Here is a 25,660-nt window from a genome sequence, read left to right as displayed (position 1 = left end):
AGTAGCACATAACTCAAGTTTTAAAACATTTTATAATACTCAGAGAGGTGTCAGTTTTCACATCCTCTGAGGAAGATGAGGGGCCACCGTGCATTAGCACATGGAGCGTGCCCTCGCTGAGCAGACTACAGTGAAAAATGAGGCCAGGGAAACCAGAGCAAGGGTAATAAGAATGATGAACGGGAAGGTTGATTTTGGAAGATCAGGATGGATCAGGAAGAAAAAACAGTCGCTTTGGGGGAGAAGATCTAAAATCTACAATTACCACCTCCCAACCAGACCTCTCGTTACTTCAGGCCAGGGCCTGTTTAATTTCATCGCATGGCTCCAGGCCAAGGGCCTCAAGTGCTTTATTGTCTCTGGGCCCCACTGTGGCTAGCACGCTTGACAGGTCCCAGGATGAGGCGGCTGGCCCCTGTTCAAGTAGTCTGGTGTTGGGCACTGTCACTTGGGCTAATACTGTGGAGTTGCTCATATACCCACTGGGAGCCAGGCTGGAGAGCTGTTGGGTTCCTTGACCTCCCTTCCCCAGGTGTCCTCATGTGAAAAAGTAGGGAAGCAATCACCACTTTGCAGAGAAGATGTAAAGATGACAAGAGGTGATATATAAAGCAGTTGGTACCGGGCTGGGAGACGGTAGTAAGCCTCGTATCCTTCTTATCAATAATTAATAATTAGAAATGTTCTCGCTCTCTCTTAGAGTGGTTTTCAGTCAGCTGGTGGGGATGTAAACAATCTCTCCCATTGCCCTCATTTCACAGACTGGAAATAGAGACCTGAGGAGGGGAAGGGGCAGTCCCCCAAGATGAAGCCCTGGTGTCCATCGTTTCGTCTTGTGTCCTAACGGTGTGCCGGAGAATGGCATACTCTGTGTAGGGACTTTGGAGAATTTAGGCTTTTGGTCTTTTGTCTTCCTTCAGCAGTCACCCATTCTTTGTGCATGACGTGATTTTCAGAATTTAACTCCTTTGGGTGTTAGTGGTTAAGTTATCCATCATTGGCTTTGTTATACATAGCTGATGAAGTTCAGATGCAATTATTTCTGGAAACGTCAACAACATTCCTCGGAGCAAGGTGACACCTCAGGAAGGTCTGCCTTGTGGTAGCACCTTTTGGAGCAAGTGTCCAAACAATTCTAAGAACTGTTAATGGTATTGCTTTAAACAGAGGGGAGTTGGGAGGGGTGCAGAGGGGGAGTTCTGGGTACCGTATATACAAAATAGCACGTCATGAAGTCGTGCAGCAAGGAACCCTAATGGGGTTGGTTGACCCTCAGCATTTCTTCATTCACACACAGAACAGATCCCTTTGATCATAGAATACCTTGTGGGACTGGCTCCTTAACCCCATCGTAAGAAACACTTCCCTAAATAATCTGGGCTCTGGTATGAAAAAGATTTTGAGAGGGAAGCACCAATTAAGCAATATTGGGTGGTTGTGGATGTATGTAGGGTTTTGACATATGAGGGTCTTAACATATGTTTTCACTCATATGTGGAACAGGAGAAACTTAACAGAGGACCATGGGGGAGAGGAAGGGGAAAAATAGTTAAGGAGAGGGAGGGAAACAAACCGTAAGAGACTCTTAAATACTGAGAACAAACTGAGGCTTGATGGGGGTGGAGGAAAGGAGAAAAAGGGTGATGGGCATGAAGGAGGGCACTTGTTGGGATGGGCACTGGATGTTATATGGAAACCAACTTGACAATAAACTATCAGTGAAAAAGAAAGAAATGAGGGTTTTGATAGGTACCACAGTTTTCTAAAAAATTTTTTAATGTTTTTATTTATTTTTGAGAGAGAGAGAGAGAGAACAGAGGAGGGTCAGGGAGAGAGGGAAACACAGAATCTGAAACAGGCTCCAGGCTCTGAGCTGGCAGTCAGCACAGAGCTAGAACCCATGAATGAACAGTGAGATCATGACCTGAGCTGAAGTCAGATGCTTAACCGACTGAGCCACCCAGGTGCCCCTTTTTTTTTACCTCAAAATCCCCATAACAATAGCAACAATTTCAAACATTTATTTCTACAAGCCCTATCTATATCTCAGGTTCTTTCTAAACGTAGTTACTGCTCTGTTCATTACCTTGACATTGAAGGGTCAGATGAAAGGTATATATTTTTTTCAAAAGTACGAGATAGCGCACAAAAGATAACTGTTTTTTTTCCCATAAAAACAAATGCATAAATCACCTTTATGCCTTTTATTATAAGGCCTTTGCCATAGGCTCTGTATTTTACAAAAGATTCCCATTGTCATTCCTAGTATCATTCCCAAGTGTTGCAAAAATTCCATGATATTTTCAGTCTCGCCTTTATAAAAGTAACCAAATCAGTGATATCCAATGCGCAGCTGGCTTCAAGGGCTTTGTTGCAGATTTTCCTTCAATAATGCTGTGAAAGAACTCAGTATCACTTTGTAACCTTACTTGGAATCTTGGGCTATTTCAATTAAAGCAGCTATCCTTTTCACACATGAACTTTCTGTAAAACCACTGTCATCATGAAAGTAGGAATTTGCTGTTCAGATTATAACCTGTCTTGGGCCTCTTTCGTTTAGTGCTCACTGAAAAATTGGCCTTCGGGTATTTCGTTATCAGAACAGAATCTTGCAAATAGCATGAGCTGACACACACCGGGATCCTCTGTGTGTTGATTTAACTCGGTAGCAAATCTGCCATGTAATTTGTTCTCAAACTAGTATCTTCAGGCCTTCAGCATTTGTTTTTTGTGACTCTCCCCACAACATTTGCTGACAAAGGAATTTACTTCATTTGTTACTATATTATCTTGTGTATTTTTTCAGCCAGATTTTGCCAAGGCAGGAAAAACAAGTGTTTCTCTTATTGGATTTTATTATCTTTCATTTTTACATATGAAATCCCCAAAGAGATTGCTAAATTCTTTTGATGGGGGTTAGTGGAATGTTGTAAAGTGCTAGAGTGACTTTCACAAGACTTTAAACATCATCAAAATATTATGGAGGCTTGAATTCATATCCTGGATGCTTTGTTTTTAAATGTCTTGCTAATCATGCATCTTTGTACTAACATTAAATAGTATCTTGAGGCATTATACACACTTGGGGTGAAGCTCTTCCTTAACAATAGTGGTTGTAAATCCATACTTGAATTAAATTTCTTTTTTTTTTCTGCAGCTTCTCGTCAGATCTAATGAGGTAGACATTTCTGTACTTGGGAATGTAGCTAAGGAGGTGCTCATATTGGAAACAGAAGCATCAGCTTGGCTGTTTCTCTTGCTGAGCTTGTCTTACTGGTGTTCTTGATCAGTTGATGCTTTGTAGGACTGCATTTTGTTTTGTTTTACCTATTTTTATTTATTTTTGAGTAAGAGAGAGAGTGTGTGTGTAAGGAGAGGGGGCAGAAAGAGAGGGAGAGAAAGAATCTCAAGGCTCCTCACTGTCAGCACAGAGCCCGATGTGGGGCTCCATCCTGCAAACCATGAGATCGTGACCTGAGCCGAAGTTGGACGCTTAACCGACTGAGCCACCCAGTTGCCCTCTTTTTTGTTTTTAATCCACACTTTTGTTTGGAAGGACTTTTAAAAAAAAAAAAAAAGGTTGTAAAAGTAGTGCTGAGAGGCTCATATCCCCCGCCATCCATTTCCCCTAATGTTAACATCTTACGTGATGATGGTGAACTGTCAAAACTGATCAACCCACATTGGTGGGTTGCTCCTCACTGAACTGAAGCCTTCGGTGCAATTTGCTGGTGTTTCTATTAATGTTCAGTTTCCTTGATCTCCTCTAGCCTCTGACACTGTCTTAGTTTTCCCCATGCTTTTCATGACTGACCTTGGTAGTTTTGAGCTGGTCTGGTCAGGTATTTTACAAAATATCCCTCAAACTTCGTGTATCCAATGTATTTTTCTCATGATGAGACTGAGGTTGTGGGTGTTTGGAGAGAATATCATAGAGGTCAAGGGTCCCCACTCCCTAAGGGCATCACATCATATCAGGAAGGACCTAATTTTCACACGCAACATCACTAGGGGCTCTGTCTTACTTGGTTAGGAGAGCGTTTTCAGGTTTCTGTACTGTACAGTGATGATTTTTTTCCCTTTCATGCTTCATTTTTCAGAAGTGAGTCCCTACACCTACCCCCACACTGGAAATGGGGAGATTAAGTTCTACTTCCCCATAAGGGGTTCGAATCTACGTATTAGGGCTCTTCTGTAAGGATCTCTGCCTCTCTCCCCCATTTATATTTATTTATCCATTAAATAATTTATTTATATCCATGTAGACTCATGTATATTTATTTTATACTTTGGGCTATCATGCAGGCCTCCTTTTAAGCCATTTATCCATTTTCATGAGGGATATTTTGATTAAATATTGATATTATTAAATATTATTAAATGTACTAGCAATTGATATTAATGATTGGTGGAACACTTACGCAGGCACATTTAAACCCCAGTGCATCTCAAAATGTGACAGTTCCACATTCTGCCCTCTGCATTGACACCATGAAATATGGGTGCTCGAACGACCTAGCAGCTCTTGCTCTCCTTTTCTCTCTTGTGCTGTTCCACACGGTGACTTTAGCAGTCCCCCAGCCGATGAGTACGCAGAGCTCAGTTCTTCAACAAATATGTGTTGCACTTGTGCTGTAGACCAGGCACTGCTTTGAGCACTGGTTATACGGTAGCAAGTGAGACTGCATAGACCCTGCTCTCCGTGAGCTTATACGCTAGTGCAGAATATAGATACCAAACAAGAAAACAAATGGTCCAACATTGTATTCCAGGTGGTCAAACATGCTATGAAGAAATCAAAGCAAGTGATGTAACCATGACTGGCACTCATGATCCCAGGGTGGACAAAGAGACCCTCTTTCTCTCGAGGCCTCAGCTAAAGGACTCTGTTGATTGTTCTTAGGACACATGCCCACACCTGAGCCCAACTGTGTTCTCAGGGATGGCCAGGAATGACTCATTGGTCAGCGTGATCACATGCCCATGCTTCTGGCAGATTGGGCATGGCCAATAGTCCCTTGAGAATCATGAGAGGAGGACCAGGTCTGGTTCTGGGAAGGAATGATGTAGGACACACAGAAAAGCAAGAGCGAGCCACCACAGAAGGTGTCTGCTGGGAACCAGGACAGAGATCCATATGGTGCCCACCCATAAGGGCATTAAATTACCCCTTGGGGCAAAATCCCACTGGGCTACAAACCCAGTTGCTCTTCAGCCACCCTTGGCAGAATCCCGCTGCTAAAGATCCCATGCGGTCCCTACAGGTAGGATCTGCTTCCCTCTACCCTCCCTGTTCCCAGGTCAATAGAGACACTCCTCAGAGGGACACCATGAGGATGGTGTGAAGTGTGAGTCAAGTCTTAGTAATTCATCTCATAGAGAGGAAGAATACGGGGCCAGTTACCGTCCACAGGTCTTAAGTCGGTCGTCTGCAGAGAAGCCACATTCAGGCAACACTCGTTGAGGACTCCTGTTTGCACTGCTTTGCCATTTCCTGCCATCAGTGGTCCGTCAGGAATTCCCCACACATACCAAAATCCAGTTCAAATGGATTGTCAACCCCATTTTATAGCAAAAGAGAACTGGAAACGTTGAACGTGATGAACACGAGAGAAGACAGCTAGACCTTCTCATGGGTGCGTGACCCTTTCGGCCCTGAGCATTAGCAAGAGTATCTGTTTTCTTATTGTCATTTTCCGTTTCCATATCCTCTCCCTCCTCACAGGGAGAAACAATGTTACAGATGACAGAACAAGAAATGGAAGGATGTAGAACAGGGCGTGGATTCATGCATGGGCCTACCTGTCTACCTTTTCCAGACTGAGTCCCTGAATTTGGTCTGTACTGTGCCCCTTTCCTGGGTAATGGCGCACTTTTGTCTGGGAAGAATTTTTCTTTTCTTTCTGAGACTTGTAGAAACCAAGAAGCCACAAGGACCTGTGTCAAAGGAGACAAAGAGTCAACAGAGCCTTTGTGGCTTGAAATCTGAGTTTCAGATACACTGTCTCTGCTTAATAGCCACTCCCGGTAATCATCAGGAATGGGAATGGAGAAGGACGAGAGCTGGAATAGAATCTGCAGCAGTCGGTGGGGGCGACAGAAGACGCGAGGCGGATTCCATTGACAGTCAGTGCACACTGGCTAAGCCTGGCCCTCCGCAGGCAGAGGTGGACAAACAGGCCTTGCATTCAGGGAGCCAGCAGCCAGGGGGTTAAATAGAGACTGAGGGACAGTGTCACTTTAAAGGACATCCCATGGGAACGGAGTGTGTGTGTTCCAGAGACTCATGCGAACTGAGCACCAGTCTGCTCCAGACTCCGCAGTGGACGCCTTGGCGTTTCTTGTCTCTCGGATCCTCTGAAACTGGCTTTCTTACTCCTCGTATCAGATTGGAAAATTGAGGTTCGTACACATCAAGTTGTTTAGGTGACAGAGTCAAGAGGAAGCAGGGGTGACGTTTGCTTTGCTCCTCTGCCCATCAGCACTGCCCAGGGTCTGCTCAGTATGTTAAACCTGTTTGCCTTACTGAGTAGCCCCCCTTCAAGCCTCTCCGCGTGCTCCAGCCAGGACTGTGGCTGCTTCTCTGGGCTGTGTCGCCTGACCCGTCCTACCCTTCTGCCTCAGGCTGCAGCCGCCTAAAGTCCCTGGTTTCCGTTCTCGTTTCCCATCCCCCTTCCCACACAGACACTCTGTTTTCACCCAGCCTTCCTAGTTGGTAAGGTGGCCGTTTTGTGAAATCCAAACCCAGGTTTCTTTTGTGACTTGAGGAGCACGTGCAACATACCTTCATGTGCATCAGTCCGTCGGTCCTTGTCTTGACCGTGAACTACAGGGCGGTTGCTCTTACACCCCTTTGGCAGATGAGGGTATTAGGCAACTTTGTGCAGGTCACCAGCTGATAGCAGCTGGCATGTGGGGGTGTCTGTCCCCTCTCTACCATGCAGCGTAATCCTTAGGATGACAAGGAAAGGGACTTGTGAGACCGTCATTGCCTCCTTGAAGTACCGAACAAGGGGAGAGCACAGAGGGAGCTTAAACTCCTTCAGGAGAACATGACAGGCTGTTTGGCCCTTAGACAAAGAAGAGGAGAATATATTTCTCCATCCTAAAGTCCACATTAATAGGGCTTTTATAAATGATTTGCTGTAGACAGAATGTGAAGATTATTGAGAATGTCATCATCATGATTTCCATTCTTGAAGCAAAGGGCAGCGATGGAATACTAAGTACCTGTCAGGCGCTGTGGCACTCAGGAAGAATAATAAGTCATGCTCTCTGCCAGCCCAGAAATTCATATTCCAATGCTGCCAGGTGCAGGCATGTAAATAAATAACTACAAGAGTGCGCAATGAGTCCTCCATAGAGTTAAGTGCAAGAATCTATGGAGCACTGAAGAAGGGCCCAGCAACAGCCCTGGGTGTTACACCAAGAATGCTTATAGTGAGAATCATAAAAGCCAGTTTGCAGGAGGCTTAAAGTAATATCCGGGGGTTTAATTTCTTAGCTAAGAATACTGGAGTAGCTGTAGACATCGGTTTGTAGATAGCAGTGTGTTGAGCTCTTCCTCATAGTCGCAGGATGGCTGTCATGGTTCCAGTCATCACATCTCTGTTCACGGCAGAAAGGTGGGAGGAGAATGGCACCTTAACTGAACCTTATTATTAGGAAATCAAATATACGCTTCCCTGTGTATCTTTTTGGGCAATCCTGAATCATATGAGCAACCCTGGATGCAAGGCGGTCTGGGAAATCAGAGAACAAGATCATCATGATTAGCTTAGATCTTAAATGGATCGTGATCTATTCGCAGGAGCTGGCATTTGTAACTGCAGAGTTAGTGCTCTGTCAGGAGTGAAGAATGGGGTAGAGATACAGACCTGTGGAGGTAGGACCGCCACAAGCGGTCAGGCAGAGATTTACAGACGAGATGTGCCTTTGAGCTCAGCCCTGCAGGATAAGCAGGCCTTCAGGTGGTAGACAGGTAAGGAGATTCTGGGGAAGGGGCTAGAGCACATGCAGAGGCACCAAGTCATGAAAGACAGGTTCAAGAAGTGCCAGGAAATTCTTTTAGCTTGGAGGTAGAGCAGGCATTGTAAGTGGGAGCCATTTTACAACAGGCTTAACTACCAGGCGAAGGAGGGTAGGGGCTATTCTGTGGGTCATAGAAAATCAGGGGAGGTCTTGAGACACAGACCCATTTGCCGGATACCCCACATCCCTGTAAACTTGGAAGACAGAAGGCCCATGTTCTTGCTCACCTGGCACTTGCACATGGGCTCTGATGTCTTAGCATTTTGGCACCATGCGTTATTTTTCTGAACCCTCTGGGTTCTGACTGCTTCAGAAGCTGAAGTTTTGACTGAGCTCCTTCCATAGCCTTGTCCTTGAACTGAGGTCTCGTTTCTATCTTTGAAATGCTTTTTCCTTGATGGACGAGAGAGTCTCGTGTTTCTCCTTTAATCAAGTTGACTTCTGCTGTCTTCCCATGTGATGTTTGAGTTTCCTGGACAGTAATCAATTTCTGTCAATTTCTCTGGCTCACTGCAGGCTGACTCCAAGTCTGCACATATACTCAGCTTTTACGGACATTTCAGACCCAAGCAGATCATGCCTATGGGGCCCCTTGATGCCTGGCGGCTTCTGCAGCCCACGTGGTCTGCAAGCTGGATGCCTCTTCCTCTGCTTTCCAAGCTGGAGGTTCAGCCCCCGTATCTGACAAGTCCTAAGCCATCCTTCAGCCTCAGTATCCCAGGGATGGCTGAGGTTGGAAGGGGAAAGTAGGCTTCTTTTATGATCCTATAATTCTTCAGTAAATCTCACATTTATTGCTGTGAACAGAGTCATTTAATGATTACAGAATGAGAGAAATGAGTGGGATCCCTCATGTCTCCATCCCTCGGGTTCAAATCCTGACTCTCCTACTTCCTACCCATGTAACTTGGGGCAATTTGCTGAACTTTCCTCACCTGTAAGATGAGATAATGAGAGGATCACTTGTAGCGGTGAATGCACGTGTTAAGGGAGCTATGACAGCAAAGTATTCAGAGCAGTGCCGTGGCATGTAGCAAACCTCCTGTATATGTTAGCTGCTGATAATAATTATTATTGCCATGCTAATGTGCCTCAGTCAGTGGAATAAGTTATGATGGGTTTTTACCACAAGCCTTGGGAGACTCACACACACTTACCGGCTCCTTGCAAAAATCTATTTTCGGGACACATTCTCCAGTGTCACTCCATCTCATGTGTGAAAGCTTGTCAGCAAATGTCACCTACACCACCAGCTTGCTGCCCCCAAGCCAGCAATGATGGGTGATTCTGTCCCTCAGGGGACCAGGAAATGACATTTCCCAGTCGTCAGACAAGCGCTGATCAAAATTATCAGCAATACTAATTCTGAGTCAGATTTTCAGAGGCAGGCATATGGTTTAGTGGAAGGAACAGTGCCCCAGGAGACAGATCCTGGGCACAAATCCTCCCTCTGCTGTGTGGCTCTGGGCAAGTCACTTTCTCCCTCTGGGCCTTGGCTCAGCTCAGGAACCATCAATAACAGCCTCTCTTTAACATCTCTTTAAGAGGACACATCATACCTATAATTTAAAATGGGCAGCTGTATAATGTCTGCCTCTCTCTCTCAGCTGTCAGTTCCAGAGAGTCATGATCTCTTGTGTTCATCTCTGCCTTCACAGCCCCTCTCAGGGCCTGGCACGCAGTCAGTGCTCATTTTTAATATGTATTGAATAAATGAATGATGTGATAGAAAGAAAATGATTTGGGAGCACGACAGACCTGATTTTGTAGTAGAGTTGGTTACTTGCAAATTGAGTGACCCTGTGCTAGGCTCAGCCTCAGAATTATCGACTGTAAAATGGGGATAATAGACATAATTTACCAAGTTGTTTTGAGGATTCAATGTGGAAACATCACACATGCACACCCATACCAAACGTGGCCTGATATCTAGGGTGTGATTGGTATTAGGTAAACATAGCTGTCATTTACTTCTCTGGAGCCTAGCACAAGGGAATGGAGTATGCTGTGTCTAGCTGATGAAAAACTAAGGAGAAAAAGGTAAATCTGAATATACGTTAAGTTTCTCCCTATTGAAGAGGCTCAAGTTTTTTGAGTCAGACGCACATCCATCAGCCTTCCTGCTGGTGTAGGACTTGGCAGGCACCAGGATCTTTGAGTCAGCTTCCCTGTCACAGGGCAGCCAGGTTGCAAAGGGTTTCCCAGAATCCACTTAGCCTGCCAATGATGCCACCTTCTTCTCCCTTTAACCTTTGCTAAATAGTTAAATAGTTTATTGTCAAGTTGGTTTACATATAACACCCAGTGCTCACCCCTACAAGTGCCCTATAGAATACTTGTCCCCAGGGGCTCCTGGGTGGCTCAGTCAGTTAAGCGTCTGACTTCAGCTTAGGTCATGATCTCATGGTTTGTGGGTTCGAGCCCCACATCGGGCTCTGTGCTGACAGCTCAGAGCCTGGAGCCTGCTTTGGATTCTGTATCTCCCTCTCTTTCTGACCCTCCCCTGCTCACACTGTCTCTGTCTCTGTCTCTCTCAGAAATAAATAAAACATTTAAAATAATTTAAAAAAAAAAAAAGAACACCTGTCACCAGTATTTACCTGGATGTGATAGGCAGACCCAGAACCCTCTGCGGACACAGAAGAATGAGGCATGCTGGGATAAGAGGTGGCCTGGAGTGAGACCTGGCTCCTCATTTGTAGCCTTAACCCAGTCCAAACTCACCTTGTGATCTTGGGCAAGCCACCTTCTCCGTAAGCCTCACTGTCCTTGTCTGCAAAGTGCTCAGCCCGTTGGCGCCGTATGTGATAGCAGTTAGGAAGCTGGGGTTTCAGGTTCAGAGCTGGCTTCATGTCTCAGCTCTGCCGCTTACCAGCTGTGAGATACGGGCAAGTCAAGTACCATCTTCGTAAAATGGACAGTAGGATCCAAATGGGCTTATTTGGAGGATTTGATGACACAGTGTCTCCAAAGTGCCTGGCAGATTTGTACACAAGGAGTGAAGATTTGTTTGTCCGGGGACACAGAGGCCAGCCCTTATTTTTACTTAGTGGAAGTTTCTCCCCGTTGAGGAAGTTCAAGTTTCCTGAGTCAGATGCATATCCATCAGCCTTCCTGCTGCCTCAGCACTTGGCAAGCACCAAAATGTCTTGCAGCAAAGACATGATCCCCACAGGGTGTGAGTGACACCAGCCCGCATGCAATTATTTTAATGCGTGGCCCAGGACCTTCTCAGGCGCGGGTTGGTGTGTACTCAGGGGAGAGCCTTCCCTCTCCTTCCCTCTCGCATCCTTCAAAAGGCCCAGGAAGAGAATGCACTGTACACACTCCTTCTCTGAAATGCAAGTGCCACCCAGTGGCCTCATTCCGAGAAGGGTCTGCTGGCCGTTCTGCACCGACCTGGATGCTAAACACTGGCTTCCTGAATTACTGCTCCAGTGGATGGACCTCATGCTGGCAGGAGGCGAAGAGAGGGCAGGATGCCGCCACCATCTTTGAGGGGAGATGAGAACCCACGTAAGGTGGGGCCACCCCGCATGCAGGCACTGGGCCAGGTAGGCATCTGTTTAAACCTCTTAGCAACTCTGTGGAGTCAGGGTTACTGATTCCCACCTTGCACACAAGGAAACCGAGGCCCCAGGAAGTGAAACGAGCTGCCCCAGGACCCACACGGCTACTGAAGAGCGTAGCTGAGATTCAAACCCCGGCTGGCCTGATGCCTCGGGCTCTGGCTCCGCCATTGCACCATTCTGGTCTGGAGACAGGGACTTGGTCTTGCAAAGGAGTATTTGCCCAGCCAGCCTCGAGGGCTGCGGCTACCATACCTCCAGAGAACCCTGAGAGAGCGGCAGGGGGAAGCGGGCCTTCCAGACCTCTCTAAATGGCCGCCCTGTTGAGGCTCCCGCAGAGAGAATGTGGCTGAAGGAGGGAGCCAGGAAAAGACCGAGCTCTGACACCCCAATCCCTTCCTCTGTCTCAGTGTCAGCTCTTGCCGGTCCCCCCAACATGAGAGATGAGCTAGGGCAAGGTGAGAGCTGGTTTATTTCTTCTGCGATGTGAGAAGGCATGAACAGGTAAGTGTTTACAGCCTGGCCTCTCCTGTTCTCTGCCGTGTGGACAGAAGAACGTGGGCTTTGGAATCAGGTTTATTCAGACTTAGGTGTGAACCCCGGCTCCCATGTTTACCAGCCTTGCAGCCTTGGGCAAGTCACTTCTTTCTTCTTTAAAACTGCATTCCTACAGGGCGCCTNCTCTCTCTCAGAAATAAAATAAAATAAAAAATAAAACTGCATTCCTGGATGTCTGGGTGGCTCAGTTGGTTAGGCGGCTGGGCCTTCTGGTTTCCACTCAGGTTATGATCTCACGGTTTGTGTGTTCCAGCCCCACATTGGGCTCTGATCCTTTCTCTCTATCTCTCTCTCAAAAATAAAGAGATAAAAAATTTTTTAATAGTACTCCTTGTTCGGGTCACCATGAGGATTACATGACCACAAATATAAAGCTGATGGTGACAGGCCCCCCCCCCCNCTAACTGGCGTCGCTGAATGGCCCCTCTAGCTGCCCATCCACCGCTCCACTCATGTCTTGTCCAGTATAGTCAGAGGCTCCCACTCACACCCAGAGTTAGTAATTTCCTCCTCCGTAAGGTCTCCAGTGCCACAGCTGAGTTCTGAGCATGACCTCCGTGGAGCCGGGCTCTCCCTGCACCCTGCTCACCCCTGCAGCCTCATCACCCCTCCCCCCGCCCCCCAGCACCCGGGCNCGCCTCCCTGGAAAGTCCTTCATCTTTCAGGCCCCAGAGCTCTCATTCTCCATGCCCCTCCTTCATGATCACCTTCTATGACTTGTTTCTGGAAACATCTCCCTCTGATCACCAGCCAACCAAGGGCGAGCACTGTCAGCAGGGGTCACTGCCCCTCTTCCAACCTGGTACAGGGTCGGCACTTAGTAGCCAGCCTGTATTGAGCACCCACACTTGGCCAGACACTCCTTATGTGCTTCCCGTGCACCAACGAGTTGGCTGCGGCTCTGAGATGGTGCATCCCTCTCAGGTTAAAAAAAAAGGAAGTAGGGTGATGCTTGCAGAATCAGGAAGCAACAGGAGGGCCACATCCCTTTTTCCTTCTTCCAGATCCTCAGCCTCCCTCTCACGGCCCCTGCTGACAGCACCTAACAGGAGGTGGCTGGCAAAGCAGAAATAGGGTTTGCGGAGTCCCCACCTCAGCATCACAAAGCAAGCTTGGAGCTGAGAGACAGAAGCTAACATGCTGGCACAGGCGGGAGCTGTCGCTATTCCCATTACACAGATGAGGAAACTGAGGCACAGAGGGAGTAAGTCACTTGTCCAAGATGAAGGAACTATAGAGCAGAGCCAGGATTTGGCCCCAGGCAGTCTGTGCCCTTCCTCGTCACCACTGCGGCATACCCGGTGAACGAATGAGTGAATGAATGAGAGCATGGACAAGCCCCCCAACACTGCTTAGACAGGCGCCCAGCCGGGTCTTTGCACAGGTCCTCCCGGCCTGACTGCCCCCTGGTCGCCCTGGCAGGTCATTCACTGGAACTCCCCCAAGAAGCTGCGGGTGAAGAACAAGCACGTGGAGTTTTTCCGGAACCTGTACCTGACCTTCCTGGAGTACGACGGGAACCTCCTGAGGCGAGAGCTGTTCGGCTGCCCCAGCGAAGCCGATGTCAACAGCGAAAACGTAAGTGGCTCGCGGGGCCCAGGGGTGCAGGGGCAGCCCCCGAGATGCACAGGCCGCCGCCCTTGCTCCGGGGGTCCCATGCGGTGGGGGAGGCAGGTGAGGCCACACATCCCTTCCGTGCTCACTACTGTGGGTGTAGACGGGCTATGCCTGGCCCGGACGGGGTGAAGTCGGAAGAGGGTGTGCAAGCAGAGGAATCAGGACGAGCCAGAGGGCCGTGAAACAACAGATGCCGTGTCTCCCCACAGCCAGGGAACTCGGACATCCTCGTGGACCTGACGGCCACAGGGGAGGCCCAGGCTTCAGTGGTCAGGCATAGGTGGCAGCAAAGATTTGCGCAAGTGACTGGCTCCTTTAGGGTTGGCGGAAGTGAGGAGAGCGTTAGGTACGTGGTCACAGGCATGGCTAACACCTGTACTTTCCTGTTTCTTCACGGTTTATAATTTTTTATATGTTCTGTCTCCTTTGATGTTCATAGAAACCTACTTTATGTCCCCCCCACCAATCGGAGTGGAGAAATTGAGGCACAGAGAGGTTAAGCTCGTTGCTCACAGCAAGCAAGGAGCAAAGTTGCAGGTGATTTGAAGTTCTGAGGGCGGGAAACGGGGAAGCAGCAGCTGTCATGGAAGAAGCAGGGCGTGGAGGGAGGGTCAGGCTGACCTGGGTTCGGCTTTAACCCCTTCCAATTACCAAGTATGTGACCTTGGGCAAGTTACTCAGCCTCTCTGTGCTTTGGTTTCCTCAGCTGCCAAATGGGGACAGAAAAACTTAGAGGCGTGTTTTGAGACTAAGCATGAAACTGCATTTAAAGCACCTGGCATAGCATCTGCCGTGTTAGATGCCCAATAAGTATTTCCTCCCTTGCCTTGACCCTTAGTATTAGACACAGAAGTAATTTATTCCTTTAGTCAGTCAACAAACATTTTGAGGGCCTTCTTATNTAAAAAAAAAAAAGAAAAAAAAAGGACAACAGTCCTTGCTCTCACAGTGCTAACATTCTCATGCGGGGAAACACAGTTGATAACTACAAGAACATTCAGGAAAAATGATCAGCTAGTGGCAAATGCTACATAGTATTGAGCATGTTAATGAACAGCTGGCTACTCCACTGGTTTACAGGGTCTGGAGGGCTTCTTTGAGGAGGTGATTTTCCATCTGAGACCTGAGTGACAAGAAAGAGCCATTGAAGAGCAAGAGATGAGGGAAATACAGATCACAGTCACTGTGAGATACCTCCTGTGTACACCTGTTAGAATGTCTGTTCCCAAAGAGCAGACGGTGACAGGCCTCAGTGAGGATGCGGGGGAACTGGAACATTGGCTGAGTGTGCAATGCGTGGCTGCTGTGGGAAACAGAATGGAGGCTCCTCAAGAAATTACAAATAGAACCGTCCCATGACCCAGTAATCCCACTTCTGGGGTGTATCCAAAAGAATTGAAATCAGGATCAAGATCCCAAGGCAGTGTGTGCATTGCCATGGTCGCTACGGCATTACTCTTGACGGCCAGAGGCGGAAATTACGTACCTGCCAGTCGACAGATGAATGGATAAAATGTAGTGTGTATATATATACACATACACACAACAGAGTATTGTCCAGCCTTCAAAAATAAAAGGAAATCTTAGCATCTGTGACAACGTAGATGAACCAGGGAGATATTATGCTAAGTGAAGGAAGTCAGTCCCAGAAGGATAAATACCGCATGATGACTCATGTATGTAGATGCATCTAAAATAGCAAAGCTAGAGATGTAGACAACAGAATGGTGGTTCCCAGGGGGGCAGGGGGAGGGCCTGTGGGGAGCCGTTGTTCAGTGAGTATAGTTATTTGCACAATATGAGTTGAGTCCCAGAGACCTGCTGTACAATGTAATGCTTACGGTTAACAGAGTATTGGGCACTCAAACATTTTAAGAGGGTAGATCTCATGTTAAGTGTTCTTAACACACACATACACAGACACACACACACACACAAAATCTAAGAAAGTTTTGGGGGTGATGGATATGTTTATAACCTTGATTGTAGTGAAGATAACATGAATGTAGCGTATGTCCAAAGTCACTAAATTGTTATCATTATGTGTCATTTTCTGTCAATTATACTTCAGTAAAGCTGGGGGGCAGGCCCAGGTAGGGAAAATAGCCAGTGCAAAAGCCCTGGGGTAGGGCCAGGCCCATATGAGGACCTGAAGGACAGCCAGGGTCCCCTGGGGCTGGAGGGGGAGGAGGAGAACAGGGAAGCTGAGCAACAAGAAGGCAGGAGGCAGATTGGAAGGATTTTGTAAAGCGGGTTAAAGAGTCAGGATTTTGTTTTATTACTATTATTGTTATTGTTTATATTCGTATATTCTTTTTTTTTAAATGTTTTATTTCTTTCTGAGAGAGAGAGAGAGGAGAGGAGAGAGAGAGAGAGCGAGCATGAACAGGGGAGGGTCAGAGAGAGAGGGAGACACAGAATCCGAAACAGGCTCCAGGCTCTGAGCTGGCAGCACAGGGACTCGAACCCACGAACCGTGAGATCATGACCTGAGCTGAAGTCAGATGCTTAACCGACTGAGCCACCCAGGCGCCACTATATTCTTATATTCTTTATATTCTTATCTTGGATGTTGTGAGAATCCTTTTAGGCTCCCAGTGGCAGGGAGGATGTGTGTGGAAGGTCTGGGGGATGCACTTAGCTAGACCTTTATCAGGACAGCTGGTCCCAAGACTGCCCTGCCCTCTGGTATTTGGCCCCCAGGTCACAGAGGGCTCCCTTGGCCTCTCGCCCTCTTCCACATCACCCTCTGTGCCCTTCTCAGTGTCTGCCCTTCCCTACCACTGGCAGTAGAGGAAAGAATACCATTAAGCACTTGAACTCTGGCTCGGATTCAGGGAAGCACTTAGAGGTTTCGACAGGCACTGTGTTCTTCTGGTTTTTCCTTCCGCTCTCTACTCAAATCAGTATTTGCCATCATCATCAATATCCGAGTGCCCATTCGGCACTTTTTTCCCCCAAATACTAAACGAAAACTGTTCTCTTGCCTTTGTTTTTTCCTGCACGGAAGAGGCTCAAATCAAAAGCCTTGTAGGATGAAGGCGTTGGTTAATTGCCCCTATCAGTGAGTTCCCCAGGTATGCTCCTCAGTATTTCAGAAGGTGCCACTCCCTTTATAAGTGACCCACGGGCTTCTCCTACCACCAGCTCCCCCCGGGGGTCATCGGGGTGGGGACGTCATCAGTGGTCCTTCTCAGAGTCTGCAACTGCGTCTGTTTGCTCGACCAGCAGGGGTGAATGCCAGCCATCTCCCAGGCACCGTGCAGGACTCTAGGACTGAACTCAGAGGCTGACCCTGTCCCTATATGTTAAGTCACTTGCTGTGCAACAAGCATTAGAGCTGCTGAGGGGATGGTCTTTCTGAGCACACGGAGGGCCGTGGATGAGAGAACAGCCTTCTCTGATTGCTCACCACAGCTGCTGTCCCAAACACTTTGCCCTTGACTGTGCACTAGCCACACCCACCGCCTTCTGTTCCTCGCATTCCTGTCTGCTTCCCATGGCAGGGCCTTTGCACTTGCTTCCCCTCTGCCTGCAGCACCCTGCCCCTAGGAGCTCAAACGTCTCAGATGTGTCGTCCTCAGAAACTCCCCTTGACCAGCCCCAACCTCAAGTAATGCCTTGTGACTGTGATGTGCCCCATTTTCCTTTCATCAGAGCACGTGCTCCTCTCCACCATTAATTGGTTCATACGGTTATTTCCTGTTTTTTCCCCTAATAAAAGACTAGAGTATAAGACTATTAGATACTTTGTCTTGTTCCCCTCTGGGGACTCCTTCCTCTAGCAGAGAAGCAAGCACCTCATAAGCACTTAACAAATATTTACTGAATGACTTGAACAAATAAGAGAGATGAAGGAAGTACCAGGTAAAGGGCAGAGCAGATGGCAAAGCAGGGAGCTCTAGGAGAACACGCTGGTAGCTGGTGTCCTGGAGCTCAGACATGTTGGGAGTGACAAAGAATGAAACTTCTCGGAGGGACCTTGGCCGCACTTAGGAGTTTCAACTGACCCGTCAGTAGTGAGGACCCACTAAAGGGCTTTAATCAAGGTCGTGTTTATATTTGAGAGAAATCGCTCCATATAGAGAAAACAGTAAGTGGGATGGGTTGGAGGCTGGGAGGCCCGTTAGACCATTGCCACTTCCCAGGCAAAAAGATGGCGATGGGGCTCTGGCCGAGGGCGGCAGCAGCAGGGACAGGGAGCAGCTGAGAACAGGGGAGCGGGTAAACTAGCACTTCTAAGTCAAGAGGACCGGTTCCTGTGCTGAGCCGGCCCCCGGTGGCACGGGCTGGGACAAGGAGAGTGGCTGTAACGCTGTGTCCCTGGAAAGGCGTCCCTGTAGGGAGCTCCGCCCCCGGCCCTTTGCAGCATGTCAACTGGCGTCGGCAAACACAGCCAGAGGGAAAGGGCGAGATCTTGGACGTGGGCCAAAGCCGATGCTCCCGGCTCGGTGAGAGGAGGTTGTTAGTAGAGCTTTGACAAGCTCAGTCTCGAAGAGATGAAGTCGGGAACCTCTTCATGGGACTGCAGGTCCCGGAGGGGAGAGGGCTCCAAAGGCAGCGTCTGCTGGGCAGATAGTTGTTCAGACAGTCACCGGCCACAGGACTAGTGACGCGGGGGGAGTGCTGCAAATCGAAGCCCGTTCTAGCGAGGAATGCAGACACTCAGGGGTCTTTCTTCAGCGTGGGAAGCGCCAGACCAAGGTGGTGCTTCGATAGCACACGAAGCCGTTGCATACACTACGGGAGAGAAGGTGCATCAGGGAAGACTTCCTGGAGGAGGCAGGATTTGAAGGCCAAAACTGAAGAGTGAGGGGGTACAGAGAGTAGACTTAGTGGGAGGGAGGGACCAGCACAGGCAGTGGAGCCCAGAAGTGAGCAAAACAGGGCACATGCAAAGGAAGGCAATGTGAGAACAAACATAAGAAGCCACAGGAATTCATTATTATTATTTCTTCACCGGGACTCCCTCATTGCAGATTGCTCATTCAGCAGACTCAGGACTCAGAATTCATGCAAGTTCTCTGAACCTCAGTTTACCACCGGATAAGTGAGGACAGCGATGACTTTGTCACAGTGTTTTCTGGATAATTTATGTAAAATCACCAAAAACAAGGGGCGCCTGCGTGGCTCAGTCGGTTGAGCGTCCGACTTCAGCTCAGGTCATGATCTCACCGTTGGTGAGTTTGAGTCCCACGTTGGCCTCTGGGTTGACAGCTCAGAGCTGCTTCAGTCTGCTTCAGACTCGGTGTTTCCCTCTTTCTGCCCCTCTCCCACTCATGCCCCCTCTCTCTCAAAAATAAATAAACATTAATAAAACATTTAAAAAAAAAAATCACCAAAAACAAGACTCAGCACCAGGAACACTGCATTCACAGAAGTGCATTTTTTCACCAATTGCAATGCCAAACTCATCTGATAATTGAGTCCAAATCTATTGTTCCACAAATGGTTTTCAGATTTTACTAACATTTTTCCTGGGCAGGCCTGCCAGAGAGAGGAACACAGCACTGCTTAGAGCTCTGGCTGTAAAGCATAGCAGGGGACTGTCACCTTTGCTCTGGGCCATACAGTCCCGAGTGGATTTCCCACCAGGTAGGAGACTCCAGCTAAGAAGGAGAGCCCATTTGGCTGACTTTGCTGCCAAAGAGTAAATAAATTCAGAAGCCAGTGTGATGGGTGGAGCGGACCCCCATTTTAGACTATGTTTGGGGTTCTGGCTCGAGGACAAGATGGTTTGGTTTGGAAGAACACATTCCATCCACGGTTTAGAAGGACAGGGGGCGCCTGGGTGGCTTAAGCATCCGACTTTCGCTTAGGTCATGATCTCGCGGTTCGTGGGTTTGAGGCCCGCGTGGGGCTCTGTGCTAACTGCCGGCTCAGAGCCTGGGGCCTGTTTCAGAGTCTGTGACTCCCTCTCTCTGACCCTCCCCTGCTCACACTGTCTCTCTCTCCTAGAAATAAATTAAAAAAATTAAAAAAATTAAAAAAAGAAGGACAGTAGCTGATGGGACACATGGCCTCTCCTGTGCCATAACATCTCTTGCTGGAACCAGTAATTTATGGAATGTAGCAAGCATTCAGTGGGCAGTAGCTGTTATTATTTGAAGTCACAGTGGAGGCCAGAATCCTATACCTTAGCATTTGTCTCCCTTTTCCTCAGCAACCCCGCCTCTCAAGTGTCTCCAGGAAACCCTGGGGCTCCTCAGAACACAGTTGGATGATCACAGATACTCTCCACCCCTAATCCATGCAAAAATCCTTTTACAGCAACTCTAACAGGCCTGCATCTGGCCTCTGTTGGAATCCTCCCAAAGACAGGGAGCTCATCACCTACAACAGCTTACTCCACTGTTGGAAAGCTCCAGATGCTAACCTGTTCTTCCTTACGTTGAGTGTAGACTTCCCTTCTGAGTCCTGTCCTCTAGAGCAACGGAAACTAAGGATGCACCCCCATTGTCCCTGACAGCCTGCCAGATAGGTAGCATGTTTCCATACACTGGTTTAGAAACAGGCCACTCTTCCTAAGCATTGCATATAAAGTGTGCCTTATTCCACCTAAGGGAATTGTCCAGATAAAGGAAGCTCACCCTTTAACATGCAGAACCATTAGAATATACGTGTTTTCATCAATTTGGATGGGAATCTTGGTAAGTACATATGCTTCCTTTAATAACTAAAGTATACTAACCTCAGTTTACAATTTTCGATGCCTAAGACGGCACTGACTAGACTGAGGAGGCAAGAATTGGCCAGAGGAAGGAGGATGCGGTTTATCCTGGCAGGAAATGGCCTCAGACTACCCTGCTTATTCTTCAGATTCTTTTTTGACAGCTGTCACTTCGAGTTCATCAGCTTCAGAACAACCCATTCTGGGCTCACTTCCCCGTTCATCCTTCCCCTGGCAGCGGAAGGAAAAAAACAAAAAACAAAACAAAACAATTACATGTAAGTCAGAAAGACCCATAGTAAAAGAATCACGCATTATTGTGTGAGAAGTTAAATTATGAAACATAGCAAACATCCACAATGTGCACCAAAAAAAAAAAAAACCTGGACGCCGATGAGATTTCCCCTTTATATGGAATTGTAAGTCAGTGTCTGCAGGCTTGGAGCTTCCCTAGCCCACAGCAGACATCACTAATCGATGACCCCTCTCTTTCCACTCGGGCTCAGCCCCATCCCCAGCATCCTCGCCAGATCAGCACTCCAGGAAACCAGTACCGGTCTCCAAGTGATGAAATAAGAGATGCTGAAGCCTGTGGAGTCTCTCTGTGCCAGGCATTAGTCACTCTAGTGCCCCCTAAATGGGGACAGTTCTCTGTGTGGCTTCAAGACTTTTATCTGCTTTTTCTAGCAGCCTCTGCCAATTGGGGGTTTCCTGCAGAAAGGGAAATGCAGCTTTAATCTTCCCTGCAGTCGAGGGAGGTAGGCTTTATGAGTCACATTTCACAGATAAGGAGACCAAAGCTCAGAAGGGACGAGTTACTTGCTCAAAGTCAAGCAGCTGCTAAGTGGTGGGGCCATGATTGGAAACCAGGTCTGTCTGACTCAGGAGTGATGAACTGGGGCCATGATTCCCATGTGGATGGAGCTCCGTATAGAAAATGAATATAATGAGAACTATGGGTTATTCGGTGACTGTCCTAATGGTTTTTACTCATCACCATTTCTTACTCTTTCACGAACCCTGCGAGGTAGTTACTATCTCTGTTTCTGGAGAAGGAAGTAGAGGCTCAGAGGAATAAAATCATGCAACAGGTTGATGGCAGCACTGGAACTCATATAAAGCTTGACCCACAGCTGAGTGGCCTCTTTCTACAAGTATTTAAAACACTCCCCGACTTACAACTGCAGTGCCTGCCCTCTACCCCAGCACCCCTGTCTTCTAGGGCTCCTGCCTTTATTTTTCCCCATACCACTCGATATATTCTTTTTTTTTTAATTTTTTTTAATGTTTTATTTAATTCTATGAGAGAGAGAGACAGCATGAGCATGCGAGGGCCAGAGAGAGAGGGAGTCACAGACTCTGAAACAGGCTCCAGGCTCTGAGCTGGCAGTCAGCACAGAGCCCGACGCGGGGCTCGAACCCACAAACGCGAGATCATGACCTAAGTGAAAGTCGGACACTCAACCGACTAAGCCACCCAGGCGCCCCTCCACTCGATATATTCTTAACTTTTTTATTTTGTTGATTATGCCTCTCCCTACTAGATGGGAAGCTCTGTGACTGAAGAGATTTTTGTCTCTTTCATTCATTGGTATATTTTCATGCCATAAAAGACTGCTCGGCACCTGGTGTGTGCTCAGTAAATTCTGACGAACACATGAATTATTGTGAGTCCTTCTCTTGAGGCATCCGTGCTGTACCAGAAGGACCCCTGTGCTCGAAAATCAGAACAGCTGGCCTGAGGACTAGCTCTAGGACTGGAGGTATAACTCTTATCTCCCATGGCCTCAGTAGTCTCACCTGTAGAATGGACAATAAGTAAGCCCAGCCCGGGCTGTTGTGAGGTTGATGGGGGTCTGGTGTGTGGAGTGCTGCACATCCACAGGGAGGCGGGTTTGAACGCTGGCCAGAAAGCTTGTCTTGACACCTTCCTTTCCAGTTGCTCTGAGATCCCTCCCTCGCCTCTGAAAGGAGGGTTTCCAGACTCAGCGCCCTCACCCTGCAAGGGCGGCGAGCTGCCAGCGCAGCCACGTTCCCTCATACCAAGCTCACCAAGAAGAAAAGACCACAGCGTCACCGTGGCTCAATTAGAAGTTAAAAATAAGATGCATATAAGCAGGTTCTATAAACACTTCACGGCACCCGTCTCCGCGGCCGTGCCAGGGAACAGATGGCTCTGTGGGAACAGCTGTATCCCAGAGAAACCCCAGAGGAAAACCAGAATGCATTACTGCTCTCACATGCAAGCCGCATGTCACCAGCTCTTTAATCACGCGGTGGGCAGAGGAGCCCTCGGGTGGCGAGCCCAAGGCCAGCCTGTGGTGGCCCTCCATGGGCACGTTCTGTCCTGGAGCCCGCAGGGTCACAGCATTTGCCTGTGAGGGGGCGGGGGGGAGGAGAAGGGGAGGAGCCACGGGGTCCGGATGCTCAGGGGCTGTGTCTGGGCGGCAGGCACACCAAGGTGGCCTGTCTGCTCTGTTCCTGTCCGGTTCCAGCTTGCACGCGTCCCTGATTCCCGCTCCTAGGCTCTGGCTAGAACCTGTCCCAATGTGCCCAATGCTCTCCTCTCGTGTGCTTTTCTTTTTTAATTTTTTTAATGCATATTTCTTAGAAAAAGAGAGAGACCGAGCATGAGCGGTGGAGGGGCAGAGAAAGAGGGAGACACAGAATCCGAAGCAGGCTCCAGACTCTGAGCCGTCAGCACAGAGCCCAACACCGGGCTCAAACCCATGGGCCGTGAGATCGTGACCTGAGCTGAAGTCAGCCACTCAGCCAACTGAGCCACCCAGGCGCCCCTCCCCTGTGTGCATTTGCAGCAGCTCCTGCCCTCTGCTCCTGGCACACTTTCTCCACTAGCCATCTCGCGGTGCCGTGCCCAAGAGAGCAGCTCTGGAGCAAGACCGCTGCATGTAAAATCTTAGGAATACTAAATAAGAGATTTCGGCCATTTACTTAAACTCTTTGTACCTCAGTTTTCCCTTCTGTCAAATGGGCATCAAACTAGTGCTGCCTGATAGGCTCAGTGATGACTAAAGGAGGTAGGACAGCTGAGGAACTTTGGACAATGCAGCACATAGCACGTGCCCACCCCCTACCCCCCCCCATTAGGTCTTGCTGGTGTTATGGATACACAGCATTGTAATTGCTAACTTGCTTCTTTATTTCCCCACCTAGACCCTAGGAACAGCTTAGATGTAGGAATGCCTTCATTCCCCATTCCTAGCACAGAACTTGGTACACAATAAGGGCCTATTCATTGTATATCATGTACAAATTAATACTTATACCTGGGAGGCAGGAGAATCAGGCCTTTTCCTCATTGTTTCCTCGGAGCCTGAATGCTGGAAAGACTCTCTGAATAAACTTAAACCCACGCCTTTCCCGTCCCATGAAAACAGGAAAGTGCCCCATGGGTTTCTTTCCTTAGTAGATGTTTTGAGTTCCTGGAACTTCGTTGATTAATACACACAGCAGGCAGCCAATGTAAGCTAGTAATCTTTCTCTGCCTGCCTGTGTGGTTTAATAAAGCCTAGCTGCTTCGTGGAAAACCACAGGGAAGAGCCCTGAGGTAGGTTTCAGGAGGCGTGCGTTTGAGTGCCAGCTTTTTGGAGCAAATCTCTGGGGTGCCATTTTCCTCACTGGTCACCTGAGGGCAATGGGGCGGCCCGCCTGTCTCATTCAGAGATGGAGAGGAGCAGGTGAGGCCATGGGTGTCAAGGTCACAGAATACTGAAAGCAAGGTGAAAGTATAAAGCAACATTCTGGAGTGTTATTTTACCCACCAGGTATTTCCACCCATGCTGGCAAGGCATCAGAAAGAGAGGTGTCCTAAGGAGGAGTTGACTCCTTTCTTGGCCTTTTGGATTCTGTCTTCTGACTCCCTGGCTAGAAGAGGCAAGTAGGCGTATTAGTTAAAGTAACACAGGCAGTTGTAAAATGGGCTCAGCATGCTAGATGTTTATTATTCATGAAAGTCCAAATGGATGTTTCTGATTGGCTGGTGTATTTTCTGCAGGCTTAGGGACCCAGACTCTTTCCATCTTGTGGCTCTGCCCTTCATGGAGCCTTGAGCTCCTCTACTCGATGCCCTTGCTCGAGAGAAGAATGTGCATAAATCAGCCTCAAAAGTGGTGCTCAGAGTGGCCAGAACCTGCCCACATTCCGCTGACCAGACTTGGCCATGCAGTTAGCTAACCTGCAGGAAGGTTGGGAATGCAGCCAGGCTGTGCACCCAGGAAGAGAAGAGAACGTGAATATTGGTGAATGCAGGTCTCTGCCACAGTGGGGAATGTTTGTGTTCAATCACCTATAGTCACAGAACCATCCAGCATTAGAACTGGAAAGAGTCCCAGAGATTGATTAACAACGCATTGTAGTGACTTGATTACTTACAAGAACTCAAAGGAAGTACACCTGGAGGTAATATCTCAGCTCTGTTCACTCACTGTGTGACCTTGAGCAAGTGGCTATACCCTTCAGACAACGAATGCTTTCATCTGTAAACAGGCAGATAGTTGTCCCTAACCCGTGGAGTTGGTGTGAGTTAAATGAGAAAGTGTCTGCAAAGCTTCCAGCACGTTCCCCGACCCTAGTGAGCATTTGATCCTTGAGAGCTCTTTTACGTAGCCCAAACTCTTTGTCTTATGAATCGGAGAAATGACTTGGTCAAGGTCACACAGAAAATGGATGTCAGAGAGATCAGGTCTCAGTTTCTGATTATCCCCATAACCTCTCTCTTTACTTTTGCCTGACTTTGAACAGAAGGCCATTAGGCCAGAGCCTTGGATGCACTTTCAACCCCTGTGAATCCTCAGGCATGATCAGCCATCATCTCTGACAGCTCAGGGGTCAGTCTAGGCCACTGTCCTTAAGGATGGGAAGAAATAAATGCAAACTGCTTAAAGGGCCATTTTCCCTTGAGTCCAAATCTCCCAGTGCCTCAGCTGGCTGCCCAAAGAAGCAATTTAGCAAATGCATTTTATCTCAGGAGAAATCTGTCTTTTGTTTCTGTGACTTGCTTGTGAGAAGCCCCCTGCTCCTCGGGCCCCCTCCCCCCATGGCCAGAGTATGGAGTGTGGGAGCATTCAGGGCCTGGGAGCATTCAGCTCAGCATCACCCAAGAGAAATTATCTGTACTGTGGGTGAAAAGGAAGTAGTTTTTAAGCCGCTCCAGTCTTCCCCTTGAGATAACATCGGCCATGCAGTCAGCACTAAG

At 48.2% G+C, this 25,660-nt stretch overlaps 1 protein-coding gene across 2 annotated transcripts in view; it reads left to right on the top strand.

Annotated features, from left to right (window-relative positions):
* The window catches only part of LARGE1 (LARGE xylosyl- and glucuronyltransferase 1), a 539,966-nt gene that overhangs the window by 467,642 nt on the left and 46,664 nt on the right, over nucleotides 1-25,660 (top strand). For both annotated transcript variants that reach the window (XM_077762029.1, XM_077762030.1), the window contains one exon: nucleotides 13,581-13,736. In XM_077762029.1, the coding sequence (XP_077618155.1) occupies nucleotides 13,581-13,736 (156 nt within the window). The remainder of the gene's footprint in view (nucleotides 1-13,580; nucleotides 13,737-25,660) is intronic.

Source organism: Crocuta crocuta, unplaced genomic scaffold (assembly GCF_008692635.1).
Source record: "Crocuta crocuta isolate KB4526 unplaced genomic scaffold, BGI_CrCroc_1.0 scaffold193, whole genome shotgun sequence".
Taxonomy (NCBI): domain Eukaryota; kingdom Metazoa; phylum Chordata; class Mammalia; order Carnivora; family Hyaenidae; genus Crocuta; species Crocuta crocuta.
This window is presented reverse-complemented; position numbering and strand designations above follow the sequence as displayed.